Source organism: Uranotaenia lowii, chromosome 2 (genome assembly GCF_029784155.1).
Source record: "Uranotaenia lowii strain MFRU-FL chromosome 2, ASM2978415v1, whole genome shotgun sequence".
Classification (NCBI taxonomy): Eukaryota; Metazoa; Arthropoda; class Insecta; order Diptera; family Culicidae; genus Uranotaenia; species Uranotaenia lowii.
In genome coordinates, this window is record NC_073692.1 from 326607409 (window position 1) to 326622188 (window position 14780).

General features: G+C 32.6%; 1 protein-coding gene across 1 annotated transcript in view; it reads right to left on the bottom strand.

Annotated features, from left to right (window-relative positions):
- LOC129749227 (neuropeptide Y receptor type 2-like) overlaps nt 1-14780 on the bottom strand; it is a 28040-nt gene that overhangs the window by 7050 nt on the left and 6210 nt on the right. Inside the window, exons 2-3 of the mRNA XM_055744166.1 lie at nt 4971-5072; nt 4598-4907 (exon numbers count right to left, since the gene is read on the bottom strand). Of these exons, the coding sequence (XP_055600141.1) occupies nt 4598-4907; nt 4971-5051 (391 nt within the window). The 5' untranslated portion in view covers nt 5052-5072. The remainder of the gene's footprint in view (nt 1-4597; nt 4908-4970; nt 5073-14780) is intronic.

A 14780-nucleotide genomic window follows, 5' to 3' on the forward strand; every position in this document is an offset into this window, starting at 1 on the left:
GAATTCAAAGGAATCATCGACTACTTTGAAATAAAAATAAACCACTTTTTCATAACAAAAAATGAGGATATGCATTTTCCGGAAGAATTTTAAACGTTCAACATTTACAAAAAATGTAAAAATCTTTTTTTGATCTATAAATTATTGGACCCAAATAAACAAACTGTCTAAACAAACTCAACTTTTTATTTTAAATCATTCATAAACACTGTAGTTTACACACAACTCAAATGCGTACTTAACATGGAAAGTGTGTTTTAGGTTCACATATTTTGGCTATATAGAAGAGATTTTAGTTGAAAAGTAATTTTTGTGATTGGTATTCCAATGGAAGCAGAACTTTTTTGATAAATTTTAAATATGACCGAAAAGAGTGGAAAATAATATTTCTCCTGTCATTTCACACGATAGAACAAGTTCAAACGTGACTTTTAGCCATGAAACATCTAACTTTGAAGAATTTTCTCTCCAAAATGATTTGCATTATGTGAGAAAGGTCAGAAAGGGGTATCCTGTGTGTTGAATCTGAAGGGACTATTAAAAAAATATTATATGTCTTTTGATTAATCCAGCATTCAGTGAAAATGGAACACGTATTAAATTCATTTCAATGCCTTACACTATGTTTTGCATTTATGAATAAGTTCACAAAAAGCATTGTGTTTCCACTTGCCTCAATAAACGGGACAAATGTTAACTTAGAAATACCTTTTTGTCATCATTTTTTGCATATTTTACTTTCAACAGGAGTTTGTTGAGAACTGGGGCGGGATTATGGAACTCGAAACAATCGAGTTTCGTTCGATTCGACCAACTTTGGCATTACCGATCTCGATTCGAATGGAACGTTTTGCGATGATCTACTACCCGATTTACTCGAAATCTAGTACGTTGAAATTTAGAACTCGGACGAGATTCGTAAAACTGATTCTAAGTCGATTTGAGTTCAACTCGAAACTGGTAACTCGAATCGAATAGGATTCATAATTTCACCCCTGATTTAGTTATGCAACAAACGAAAATTGATTTGTTTTCAAGATTTACACTTTTTTCTAAGCTTTATAAAAGTTGACCTATGGTACAATCCGTTTGCACTTGCTCCGGGGTATCTGGATTGAAATTAAGATTAAGATTAAGATTGAGATTAAGAAATTAAGAAATAGAAGTAAAAGAAACTTTGATGTTACTAGCCTCCTCGGCGCAAAAATCATCATTTTACGGTTTTGTGTGATCTTTACATAAAATTTTTTTGAAAATATGCATACCACCGTCGAAGCATAAATAGATTTTTGTTTTCGATCCATTCATTTTTTTTAATCTACTAATCAATCGATTGTTTATGAACAAATAAGGTCAGTTAGATTTAATCTTGAAAAGGACCCTCAGCACAAAAGAGAGAAAATTGCTGTGATTCAGTCGATTAAAAAAATTTAAACGTATTTTTTTTAAATCAATTAATTTCCTTCAATCATTGGGTTATAGCTTATCCACATAAATTTAATTTGCAGAATTAAAAATATAGCAATTCGCAGTATAAAAGGTCGCCAGATGCTGTTTGGCATCACTTCAAGTTGTAATGTGTCATGTATACATGTTAAGCATATGGCGAAAAAAAATTTATCAACTTGATTTTAACATGGGAAGAAATTTAGGAACGAGATACGTTTTTATAATTGTTACAAACCTGTCTGCATTGCAGTGTGATGAAGGGAGGGACAAAGGGAATTCCATATAAATAGCGTTGTATAGCTTGAAAACTTATCAAACCAATCAGGGCTTTCATAGAAATTTGTTGGCATAAATCGAGAATTTATCAAGTAAAAGGAAGAGAGGTTGTCTGCGTACAAATAATTTGGGATGAGTTGATTCGGAAAGAAGAAGACAAGTTTTTATTCAAATTATATTTGGCATAATATCAAAACATATCAGACAAATAAAGCGAAATGTTACCTCAATTATATACCTAATAAAAAATATTGTATAGAAGTGCTTGAGCACTTTTTACATTGGAAGAGGGAAAGGGCTAGAAATCGATATCATTAAATCATAAATTTTGTCATCATTATTAATTCTCTGAAGCTTATTAAAACAGAGTAAAAGATTCAGATCTTGAAAAACCTTTCACCTTTGTACTGAAATCCGAAACTCCAGTTGCATCTCTTTTTCAAACGAGTTTGCTTCTAGATTATGGAGAAATTTTGTTTGAAATGCTGCCTTGAAAATAAAAGTGGATTTCAATTACATTAACAAATTTCATTTATTTTAGGAAAGTGTAGCAAAGCACACCGGGTCAGCTAGTTCATGTATATATTTTTTGTTTTAGAACGAAAAACTATATGAAACTATGTTTTCTGAGGCTCCAAAAATTAGATTTTTTGGTAAATTGACCCTTCTCTGTTATTCATTGTTTTTTAGCTTTTTCTTAGCTATAAACAGAATCTTTGTAAAAAGAAAATGTAAAAATAACTATTTGATGCAGTTTTAACATGAAAATCAAATTATATCATTTTCAAAAAAAAGTAGTTCTTAGATAGCCTCTATTTTGTTATTAAACAATGTAACCCTCATAAAATTTTATATTTTAAGCACTCGCAATCACTTTTAGCCCTCTACGAATACCGATCAGTTGAAATTTCCAAAATCGTATTTCGAACAATAAAAAATTTCGAAGAATATTTACAACGTGTTACTCAAGGGATCGACTGTATTTTTATTGATGTTAATTGTTACAGTCCAAGTCATCAGTCCAAGCATTTTTATTACATGAATTTTATTACGAAACGTCGGGAATGTGATAAAATTCGTGTCATAAAAAAGCTTGGAATGATTTGCCGTAAAAAATTAACAACAATATTTACAACTTTAACGCGTAACAACACAAAAGTATTGGAAAAACTACCTAAAACCTATCCTATTTATTTGAATTGAAAACGACAATTTTAATGTATTTGAATGTAAATACCTCATTAGCATTCCAGACTGGGTAATTTCAACCGGGCTTAAACCGGATCTTAAAAGAAAAAATATCAAAAAATGACCGGTTCGGTCCGAATATTGAAGAAAAAGTTTATCTATGGAAAAAGGCTCGTTTTTCCCGGATTATTTACAATTTTAACTGAATTCCAAATTTTCAGCTTGTTTTAGCGAAATTAATTTGCATGCAGTTTTTGGAACTGTGAGATAAGATTTGTACGCCGCTGATGTGCCTTCGTAAGAATTATTTTTCGTGTGTTTATTTTTCTTTTTTGCTCTTGCCAATGCTGGGATTTACCTGACGGCCTGGATACGTACAAAAAAAAACTAGAAAGCCAATAAATAACGAGAAAAAAGTTTTTAGATAGGTACCTCATAGAAAAAAGACCACAACTAAAAATTGAGAATTACAAATTTAAGTTTGACAGCTTTTCAAACTCGAATCAAAATTGAGAATGGATGATAATTTAAATTCTGAAAATCTAATTAAAAACTTAATCACATGCTTAATACTTGTAATCAATAACTAAATTGACCTTTGCACTTCGAAGCAATTTTTATTGTAACCTTTGAGTCCTTGAACACACCTAAAATTTCAAGTGTGATGCCTGCAGCAAATATTTACCAAAAGCACACAAATTTATTTTGTAAGTTTTTTTTGACGAAGAAATAATAAATATTATGCTTATGTTAATATATTCAAATCATTCACCTTAACATCTTGCAAAGTGTTCATTTAAGCCTGATACGGATTTTTAATTTTATTTATTCGATATTTGCCAACACATTAAAATTGTAATAAAATCAAACTATGAAAATCCAAAAGAGAATTCATATACTTAACGGTAACAAAAAACAGATTCGAAAGAAATATTCTTAAAATAATTCTAATGGTTTTATTCATATATATTTTTCATTAAAAACAAAAACATTGAATCTTTAATGTAGCTCTTTCAAACTATGAATTTTTTGTAAATTTGAAGTTCCTGGCTCTTCCGACTTAAGAGTTTGCCGACCACTGCACACTGCACTAGAGGTTTAACAAGAACGAAATAATTTTAAGAAAAAGATATGCGTTTTATATCAAATATATGATAGTTCATGATTGTTTTCTTCAGATTTTCTAGAATTTCATATTAATTAGTTATTTTGCGAGAATTAAATTCTTTGGCTTAATTTTTGACTCAATGTTCCACTAGCTTTCACCAGATTCAAATTTTCTTTTAAATTTATTAAATCCCAGAATTTGATAATATTTAAACCTAAAAATCAAGAAAACTTAACTACAACGACACTTCCAAAACGGGTTGCAAAGATTCTTGACAAAATTGATAAAATTCACTTGATGGCAATTTAGATGTTTTAAATTTTTGTTCTGGGAAAATTAAATAAAGCGTTGGAAATCTGACAATTAGGTAACTGATGTTGAAATTGTGTTATTAGCAGTTTTACACAAAAAATCATTTCTTCATCTTGCACTTCTATGCTGGCTGCAGGTATCACGATGAGCATGTGGATAAAAAAAAAACACTTTAAGAGCCCAACACCATGTGCACCATAAAATAATAAAGTCAAAGGGAGTGGTACCAAAATAAATTGTACCACTCCTTGTAAGGCAACTCACCCTCAATGAATCCTTCCAGCTTGCAGCCTATCGGGCCCAAAACGTAGCTCTGGTGGACATCGTGAAGTAGGAAGATGGGCGGACAGAAAACCAAATTGACCAAATCGATAAGCGCCAAATTGGCAATCAACAGATGGGTTGGCGTTCGCAATGCTCGATTCGAAAGGATTATTTCCAGCAGGGCCGTGTTTCCGAGAATGCCGAACAGCACTATCGGTATCATAATGGTCAGCTTGATGATGATGTCCTTGTCCGGAATTTGATCCCATATTTCCGCCGGATAATGGTAATACGAAGTGTTGATTCGAACCTGACAATGATTGTTACTATTATTGAATCATGTAATGGGTAAATACGACTGAAAACTACTTACTGCCTCAGCAAACAGAAATCGGGGAGCAGGGATTCGCTGCATTACTGCATCTTCCGGTTGCAGATTGAAGCCTGTTCTCATCCTCTCTAGGGTTTAAATTGGCTGCAAAGTGAAAGAAATTTAAATCAGGTACTTGAACACTTTATAAGCACTTCAGTTCAAAATAGTCACTTCCACCTCGGAAGCATTGAGCCCATCAACTGTTTTGCGATATCCTTGTTTTGTGAAGTCATATAGACCCAGCGGCTCAATCAAATCATGTGAAACTATCATGCGTGTGCGAGTAAGGAAGTTCAAATAATGTTCAAATATTCTTCGCATTATTGAGGGTGCAAATTTTGTGTAGGTACTTTTTATAATGAAATTTATTTTGTCTGATTAAATCAAACGATATGAATGCATTAGGCAATTTTTCATCTTATTCCGATTTCGACTGTTTATCAAAAGAAAACCCCGTATAAAATACACACACCACACATACAAACGGAAGCTGAACGGATAATCATGAAACACCATAATACATGTTGCTTACCAGCTCCCGCCGGAAGGAAACCATAACGTCATAAACAAGGATCATGTTACTAAAGGAAGCACTTCAACTTTTCGCGCTAGGAAACGATACGAGCAAAGGAAGAACTGCCGCATCCTTTCAGGCGAACGAATTCGTTGACGATTGTGTTATTTCCGTTAGTCTGTGTTGACACAAGAGTCACAGACAAGAAAAACTATCCAGATAGCCTTAGGTTTTTCAGATTCAGGATTTGATATTTTTTTCATTCAAAACAACCTTTATTCTCTCGAGATGTAAATTATCTTTAAAAATAAATCAATCAATTGAAAATAAGCAATTAAATTATGCACATTATGAAAAACCAAAAAAAAATTGTGCAGCAAAAATGCGCCGTGTATTTACCAGTGAGAAATATTCTTTATCCTTCACTGCATTCGATCCCATATATTGTCTCTAAGTTTTTCTTTTACATTTTTTTTATCTTTATTCAGTATCTTATATCGTTTGAAGCAACATACAAATAGCAAATATAAAACTTAAACTATGTAAAAAAAATAATCTCTTTTCCAATGTTCCGAAAATCACTCAAGAAAAGCAATCGGAATTCGTTTCTAGCTAGAAACTTTCTACTACGAGTGCTGTGAAACGCACGTGGTAAACGTTTCTGTTGAATATTTGACGAACATCAACCCTAACTAGTAACAAAATATATACCCTACACAGAAAAAAAATCTGAATCCTTAACGACACTGAAATTGAAAACCTTTATTATTACATGACATGGAACGCGATTTATTTATGTAAATTTACAAAATAAAAACGGTTGAATCCTTAACAGCACTGAATTCTAATGACACAAATATTACTTGACACGGAACGCGATTATTTGATGCAAATTTACATCACATATGATGTAAATAAAAAGAAGCATCACATACGACGGAATTTTCAGTGCGAATTAAATATTACACGTCTTAATATTTTACATGTCTTTCAAATTTTACACGTCTGTTGAAGATTACAGACGTGTAATATTCAACTCGCACTGAAAATTCCATCATATGTGATACTTCTTTTTCGTTACATCATATGTGATGTAATTTTACAATTGTTTTTTGGTCACACGAAATTCTCAACAACACTGAATTGGAAATTTCTCAAAATTACACGACATGAAATATTACAATACACTGAACGTGATAATGTCATGTAAAATTATAAACTGTAAAGAACAAGACCAGACAAATGTGCCAAAAACTGTGAAGTCAAGTCGTGCGCCAAAGTATTTTCCCCGCGCGCGAGTAAGTTAATCGGTGTTGATGGTTCCCGGAGATATCCGAAAAGCAAGGATGCGGTTCTGGAAGCGGATCCACGGTGTTCAACATTGGATCCGGTACTTCGCGGAAAAAATAAAAGAAATAAAATATAATGTGTATTAAAAAAAAATTTTGCCGCTTAATAAAATGAATCATATAAATTATAGATGAGTTTTCTTTTTATTAAGAGACGTAAAAATTCCAGTATTGAATCATATTAACAATAAATAAAACAAAACAAATTCCAATTGGAAAGTTTTTCTTCCAACATTCAGTGATTTTATAATTTACATCATTTTTATTTTACACGTTGCTAAATTTTACATCATTTTTTATTTTACACGTTGCAAAATTTTACTGGCGTGTAATTTCCAACTAGCACTGAATATTCCGTCATATATGATGCTTCTTTTTATTTACATCATATGTGATGTAATTTTACAGATTTTTTTGGTAGTGTGTAGCCCATCGGGTGTTATGTACTTGTGTTTTTTGTCACGTGACCGACATCATTGAAAAAAATTCTTAATATATTTGTCTTATTCATTTTAAAGTTTTTTTTAAACATATAAGGAGTGTATTTGAAAAAAAATGCAACGTTTTGTTTTGTAAATAATTTTTGAATGGATGGATGCAAATTGATAAAACTCAGCGAATTTACCTTGTAATGTAAAAAAACATATGCAAATTTTCATTTTTTTTTCTGTAATGTGGTTTTTTGAGATTGCGTCAAATGAAGACATGTTCATGACATGCTATTTTTGATTACCGTAAACTGGGGGAACTTTGATCACCGGAGTAACTTTGATCAACATAAAATAATGCAAATAATCATCATTAACTAAGTCTGAAGTTAAAATATTTGAAAACTGTTTTCTACGTTTGAAAGCCTTTAAATTGAGTTTCAAATAGGCTAAATTTGGTTTTTAGTTGGAGATTTTTTATATTACTTAAAATCTAATTTTCAAGTTTTAAAATATGTTTTTTCGAACGCTCACAAACAAACACCTCTCCTGATAAAATGATAGCATTGAGAAGCAAATGAGTTGTTTTTTTATTATGAAAGTTTAACTTTTTTCTTTTACATAGGTATAGTTTAAAAGTTGTTTTTAAGGCCATCCTATGATCATTTTCGTATATTAAAATATACGGACTTTTTCTATGAGAAAGCCTGTATGGGAAAGGTTTCCTAAATGGGCCTATCGAGTTAAACGCGCTTACGGTCGTTTGACGAAATGGCTGACAAGGCAATATATCTAATCAATGCATTTTGAGGGTGATATGCTTTGAACATAAGACAAGAAAGAATTTAAGAATCAACCAACTCAAAAAAATTTGAAAATTCATACTAGGGTTTGATACCTTTTCATGTAATATTGTGACTTTTAAAAATTATCCGTAAAGAAGCTCAAAACAAAAAGTTGAGTGGTTTTCATTTCTTATTCAAATGAACCATAGATGTAAAATGATTTTTATTATAAAAACTTCAAATCTAAGCTCTAATTGACATCTTAAGAGAGAATCGAAGATCTCAAAACAGATTTGATAAAATTTATAAAACCTCAATTAAATTAAATTTAATTAAATAAAAGACATAGATTTTTATGAAACTTCAGCTTTGTCGTATGAAAGTTATCAGTTTCTAGCATTTCCTATGAAATTATATGGAAATATTGCCAAAAAACAGAAAATTTGCCTAAAACATAAACAGGCGCATTTAGCCCGCACGGTTTGGGACTTGGAAATTTTGACAACAGTTATAATAAAATCGATTTCTCAGAAACGGAAGGTGATTTAAACATAAAAATTACTCCAATGCATAGAAAACAGAAGTGTGCTCATTAGACTGCCCCAAATTTGTATGGGAAATTTAAAACCTGTGAAATGTTATACGCTGCAGGCTAAAATTGATCCTGGGCGTAGTACAAGATCTCATGCCAAATTTGGGCCAGATCGGACCACGGGAAGGGGTCGCTCAACGAGCCTGAAGTTTGTATGGGATTTTGAGACATTTTGTTCGAGAGGAACATGAAAAACCATTTTTTCGTCAATAACTTTTGTCTCCTTCGACCGATTTCTTTCATAAACGGGTTTTCTTAAAGCCTAAATTATGACAAACATTTCATCTGAAGATTTTATTTCAATTAAAGTTAAGATAAAAAAGTTATTAAGCTTAACAAATTGGTTAACTTTTTTAAGGGTGATATTCATCAGTGTTCTAAGGAGGCGACTAAATGTCCGACCAGAACACTCAATGTGAAATGCATGCCGTTTCAAATAATGACCGATTTTAACCATTGTTGTTGTGCTCGATTGCAATTTATGATGTTTTTCAAATATTTGAGATTGGATGATATTCACTTGACAGTTCGGAAAGAAGTAAGGGCGGAAAAATGCTTGACAATTAAAAAAAAAATGCATAACCACAGGGGCTTAGAAACTTGACTGGACGATTTGTGGCCAATAAAAAAAAACAGTTTTTCATCAATAACTTTGGTTCCCGTCGCACACAGGGGAAAACGATGTAAAAAGGTGATCAAAATTGTTTACGCCAAAACGGAGCGTTTTAGACCCATAGTGTCTTCGGGACATTTTACCTACATTCAAAGCACTTTCAAATGAGCTTTTGATAAAAATGATTAAATCACCTAGCAGTGAGATAGAAAAATTATTTTTTGTATTTTTCATTTTAGAGCACTTATGTCTTTGGCAAGTTTTTAGATTGTAAAAAATGTAGCAATTTTGTTGAAGACGTCAACATCGTAGAAGCCAACCCAAAAAATTTAGAAGGGTTCAAAATAAAAAAATATTTTTTATTTTTATTTTTATTTTTTAAAACTAAGAAAAAATAGCTGTTTTCGAACACCTATACCTTTCTAGTTCGGTTGAGTTCGGTTCATTTTTTGGTTGCATTTGAGTTAGGCAGGTTTCAACGTTGTAGAATCATATAGTTTACAATGTTAAGTTGTTTATTTTGTAGCTTTATAAATGACTAGCTGACCCGTTGTGCTTTGCTACACCTTCCGAAAATAAGTGTAATTTGTAAAAATTTATTCAAATTTAGATTTTAGAGAGCATTTGGGGTATTTTTTGGAGTTAAAAAAATAAGCTATAGAAATTAAAAAAAAAAACGATGAAAAGGATTTTTAATAACCATTTTCAAACAGCTTTTTCACCATTCTCGCCTACGAAGCAGTTTGAATATCTATCCTTTTCGCGCCAAAATTATGTTAAAAAAAATGTTTGCCATATTTCAAACTCGTGGACATGAGAAATTATAGCTTGCAGTTTTCCAAAACAGCACTTATCATGGTAATGAAAAATATTTTAAATTAGTTATGTATTAAATACACTGCAAAAAAATTTTTTTTTTAAATAAATTTACTACGACAAAAAATATAAATATTCAAAAAAATATCAGTTGCAGAAAGTCAAATATTCAAAAATGATGACAAAAACAAACTTTTAAGTTTACATTTGTCCGTATATTTGGGCAAGTGTCAATGCAAAGCTTATTTACAGATGCGTCAGAGTAATGGCTTTAAAATGGATTTAATACGTATTCCTGTTTTTTGTTCTATCAAGTTTCACAGATATATTTGCAGTATTCCTGCAGTATTAATTTATGTTTTACTCCATTTTTACAGACATTTAAGAATTTTCAATATCCGCTTCAGTTTCAACATTCAGAATACTCCTTCTGGTCTTCCCAACATATTGAATCATTTTGAAGATGAATTTCTTAACAGTTCGACGTTTGCCCTTGCCCCACCGTGTAAGTTGACAGGAGGGAATATTGTTTGTAACACTTTAAGGGTATACTAAAAATTTCTCATAAAAACTTTGCGTCCAGTTAAATATCAGTTCTGAAGTCTCGCTTTTCAAAAACGAAGCGAATCAAAAGTCTCTTTTAGGCAGCCATGTAACACAAAAACACTTTTCATGTTAAGTACGTACTTGAATTGGTATGTTATCAAAAAGTACGATGGTTTGTTCAAAATTATTTAAAATAAAAAGCTCCCAGTTTAAATTCGTGTCAGTTGTGTTTTTGGGCCGAAGTAACAATTTCTCGAAGAAAAAATAATTTTCAATTTTTTTTAACAGAAAAAGTTGAACGTTTGAACATGTTCTAATGTTCCTTGAATGAAAAGTCGGATGCTACCTACATTAACACGAACTAAATCTGGAAGTATTTTTGCGAAACTTTCAATTGGTTATGATTCGTTTGATAAAATACCAATCCGTGTCACATCTAGGCGTCATTTATTATCACGTGCAATTGAGCAAGAAAAAACACATCAAGGTTGCATATCGCCCCCACGTGCATAAGAAACATAGGTACTTGGTTGAGAAACAGGCGCCTGATTGTTAATTTTTTCCAGCGATCAATGAACAGTATGCTTTAGACTTGCGACGACGTTTGCTTGACCATAGAGACGAAAAACAAACCCCTCAAATAGAAGAAAAACTCTAAAAATGGATGCCATGACTTTTCAATTTCAGATTTTGGCCAAAAAAATGTATATGTTTTATTCGATCGACAAAATGTCAATCTGGGTCTCATCTAGGCGTCATTTATAACCATGTGCTGTACAAATGAGCTAGGAATCAAGTACAACAAAAATCACATCAAGGCTTCATATCGCCACCACCCGGCACCCCTTGCATTGAAAATATGCTTGGTTGAGAAATACGCGCCAAAATATTCCCACTGATTAGTATGCTATGCCTGGGTTACTATCCTTTTGCGACGTTGGCTCGACGCCTCGACCTTGGAGACGAAAAACAAACTACCCAAATGAAGAAAAAATCTCGAGAAAATGGATGTCATGACTTTAATTTGTTCCGAAAAACTACAAATTTTGTATGGAAGCTCCCCCTCCCTTAAGTCGGATGGAGTTTTGACTACTACAGAAACCATCCCCGGCCTCAAAAACCCTCAGATGCCAATTTTGACGATGATCGGTTCAGTAGTTTCCGAGTCTATAGGGAACAGACAGACAGACAAACATTCATTTTTATATATATAGATTAATGTTAGCTATTTTCAAGGAATCTATAGGAATTTTTTTTGCATTTAAAACTAGCTAATCGAAAAACAAACTCATCAAGTATATTGTATTGTATGTGGAAAGGTAGATGATAAGGTTCGTCAATGGAGGCTTAAAAACGTCATACGCGAGCGAGAGAATGATTTGGCTAAAGTTTCACCAAAATAAAAACGGTTGCTAATTGTCAGTACAAATAAACTTGGAATTTGTCCTCTAGATTCCTTGAAAATAGCTAACTTTAATCACTTATAAAGCTACAAAATAAACAACTTAACGTTATAAACTCCATGTTTTTATAACGTTGAAACCTGCCTGATTCAAATGCAACCAAAAAATGAACCGAACTCAACCGAACTAGAAAGATACAGGTGTTCGAAAACAGCTATTTTTTCTTAGTTTTTCCGATCTAACTCGTTTCAGTCTAAATATTTTTATTAAGTGTGTTCCACAAAACTGTTCGATTTTAGGTGACTCAGAACTCTTTCAAACATATCTTGCTCGAATAAGCTCGGCCTGGAAAGATATCGTTAAAATACTGAAAATTTTGATAAAAAAATATTTTTTTATTTTGAACCCTTTAAACTTTTTTAGGTTAGCTTTTACGATGTTGACGTCTTCAACAAAATTGCTACATTTTTTACAATGTAAAAACTTGCCAAAGACATAAGTGCTCTAAAATGAAAAATACAAAAAATAATTTTTCTATCTCACTGCTAGGTGATTTAATCATTTTTATCAAAAGCTCATTTGAAAGTGCTTTGAATGTAGGTAAAATGTCCCGAAGACACTATGGGTCTAAAACGCTCCGTTTTGGCGTAAACAATTTTGATCACCTTTTTACATCGTTTTCCCCTGTGTGTCGCCCGATTTCTTTCAAAAACAATTTTTCTAAAAGCCTAAGTTATGATAAATATTTCATCCGAAGACTGCATTTCGATAAGAGTTAAGATAAAAAAGTTATTAGGCTTCAAAAATGGGCTTACTTTTTATGATGGTATTCATTACTGTTAATGAGGCGTCAATATGTTCCACCGCCCCGACTCATTGACAGTGATGAATATCATCCTATAAGAAAAAACCGTTTTTGAAAGAAATCGGTCAAAGGGAACTAAAGTTATTGATGAAAAACTGGTTTTTCATGTTTCTTCCGAGCAAAATGTCTCGAAAGCCCATACAAACTTCAAGCTCGTTGAGCGACCCCTTCCCGTGGTCAGATCTGGCCCAAATTCGGCATGAGATCTTGTTCTAGGACTAGAATCGATTTTAGCCTGCAGCGCATAACATTTCACAGTTTTTGAATTTCCCATACAACTCTAAATATTGGCATCACAAATCGTCCAGTCATGTTATTTTGAACCCTTTAAACTTTTTTAGGTTAGCTTTTACGATGTTGACGTCTTCAACAAAATTGCTACATTTTTTACAATCTAAAAACTTGCCAAAGACATAAGTGCTCTAAAATGAAAAATACAAAAAATAATTTTTCTATCTCACTGCTAGGTGATTTAATCATTTTTATCAAAAGCTCATTTGAAAGTGCTTTGAATGTAGGTAAAATGTCCCGAAGACGCTATGGGTCTAAAACGCTCCGTTTTGGCGTAAACAATTTTGATCACCTTTTTACATCGTTTTCCCCTGTGTGTCGCCCGATTTCTTTCAAAAACAATTTTTCTAAAAGCCTAAGTTATGATAAATATTTCATCCGAAGACTGCATTTCGATAAGAGTTAAGATAAAAAAGTTATTAGGCTTCAAAAATGGGCTTACTTTTTATGATGGTATTCATTACTGTTAATGAGGCGTCAATATGTTCCACCGCCCCGACTCATTGACAGTGATGAATATCATCCTATAAGAAAAAACCGTTTTTGAAAGAAATCGGTCAAAGGGAACTAAAGTTATTGATGAAAAACTGGTTTTCATGTTTCTTCCGAGCAAAATGTCTCGAAAGCCCATACAAACTTCAAGCTCGTTGAGCGACCCCTTCCCGTGGTCAGATCTGGCCCAAATTCGGCATGAGATCTTGTTCTAGGACTAGAATCGATTTTAGCCTGCAGCGCATAACATTTCACAGTTTTTGAATTTCCCATACAACTCTAAATATTGGCATCACAAATCGGACGATTCATGTCATGTTCCTAAGCCCCTGTGGTTATGCATTTTTTTTTAATTGTCAAGCATTTTTCCCCCCTTACTTCTTTCCGAACTATCAAGTGAATATCATCCAATCTCAAATATTTGAAAAACATCATAAATTGCAATCGAGCACAACAACAATGGTTAAAATCGGTCATTATTTGAAACGGCATGCATTTCACATTGAGTGTTCTGGTCGGACATTTAGTCGCCTCCTTAGAACACTGATGAATATCACCCTTAAAAAAGTTAACCAATTTTTTAAGCTTAATAACTTTTTCATCTTAACTTTAATTGAAATAAAATCTTCAGATGAAATGTTTGTCATAATTTAGGCTTTAAGAAAACCCGTTTATGAAAGAAATCGGTCGAAGGAGACAAAAGTTAATGACGAAAAAATGGTTTTTCATGTTCCTCTCGAACAAAATGTCTCAAAATCCCATACAAACTTCAGGCTCGTTGAGCGACCCCTTCCCGTGGTCCGATCTGGCCCAAATTTGGCATGAGATCTTGTACTAGGCCCAGGATCAATTTTAGCCTGCAGCGTATAACTTTTTCCAAAGTCGGGTCATTTGAGGCAGTCTAGTGCTCATGTGTATATAGTTTTTGTACACATATTCGATGTAATATTTGATGAAATCCGCATTCTGCTTAATAGGCGCATATAGCCCGCTCCTCCCCTATAGAGCAAATGGCTAAAATCCCTATCAAATGGTTAAGTTTGAATGAAAAAAAAAAAGAACATAGGAACAGTGGGAAGACCTAGGGAATTGCATGAAGGTGAAATTTAATTTGTT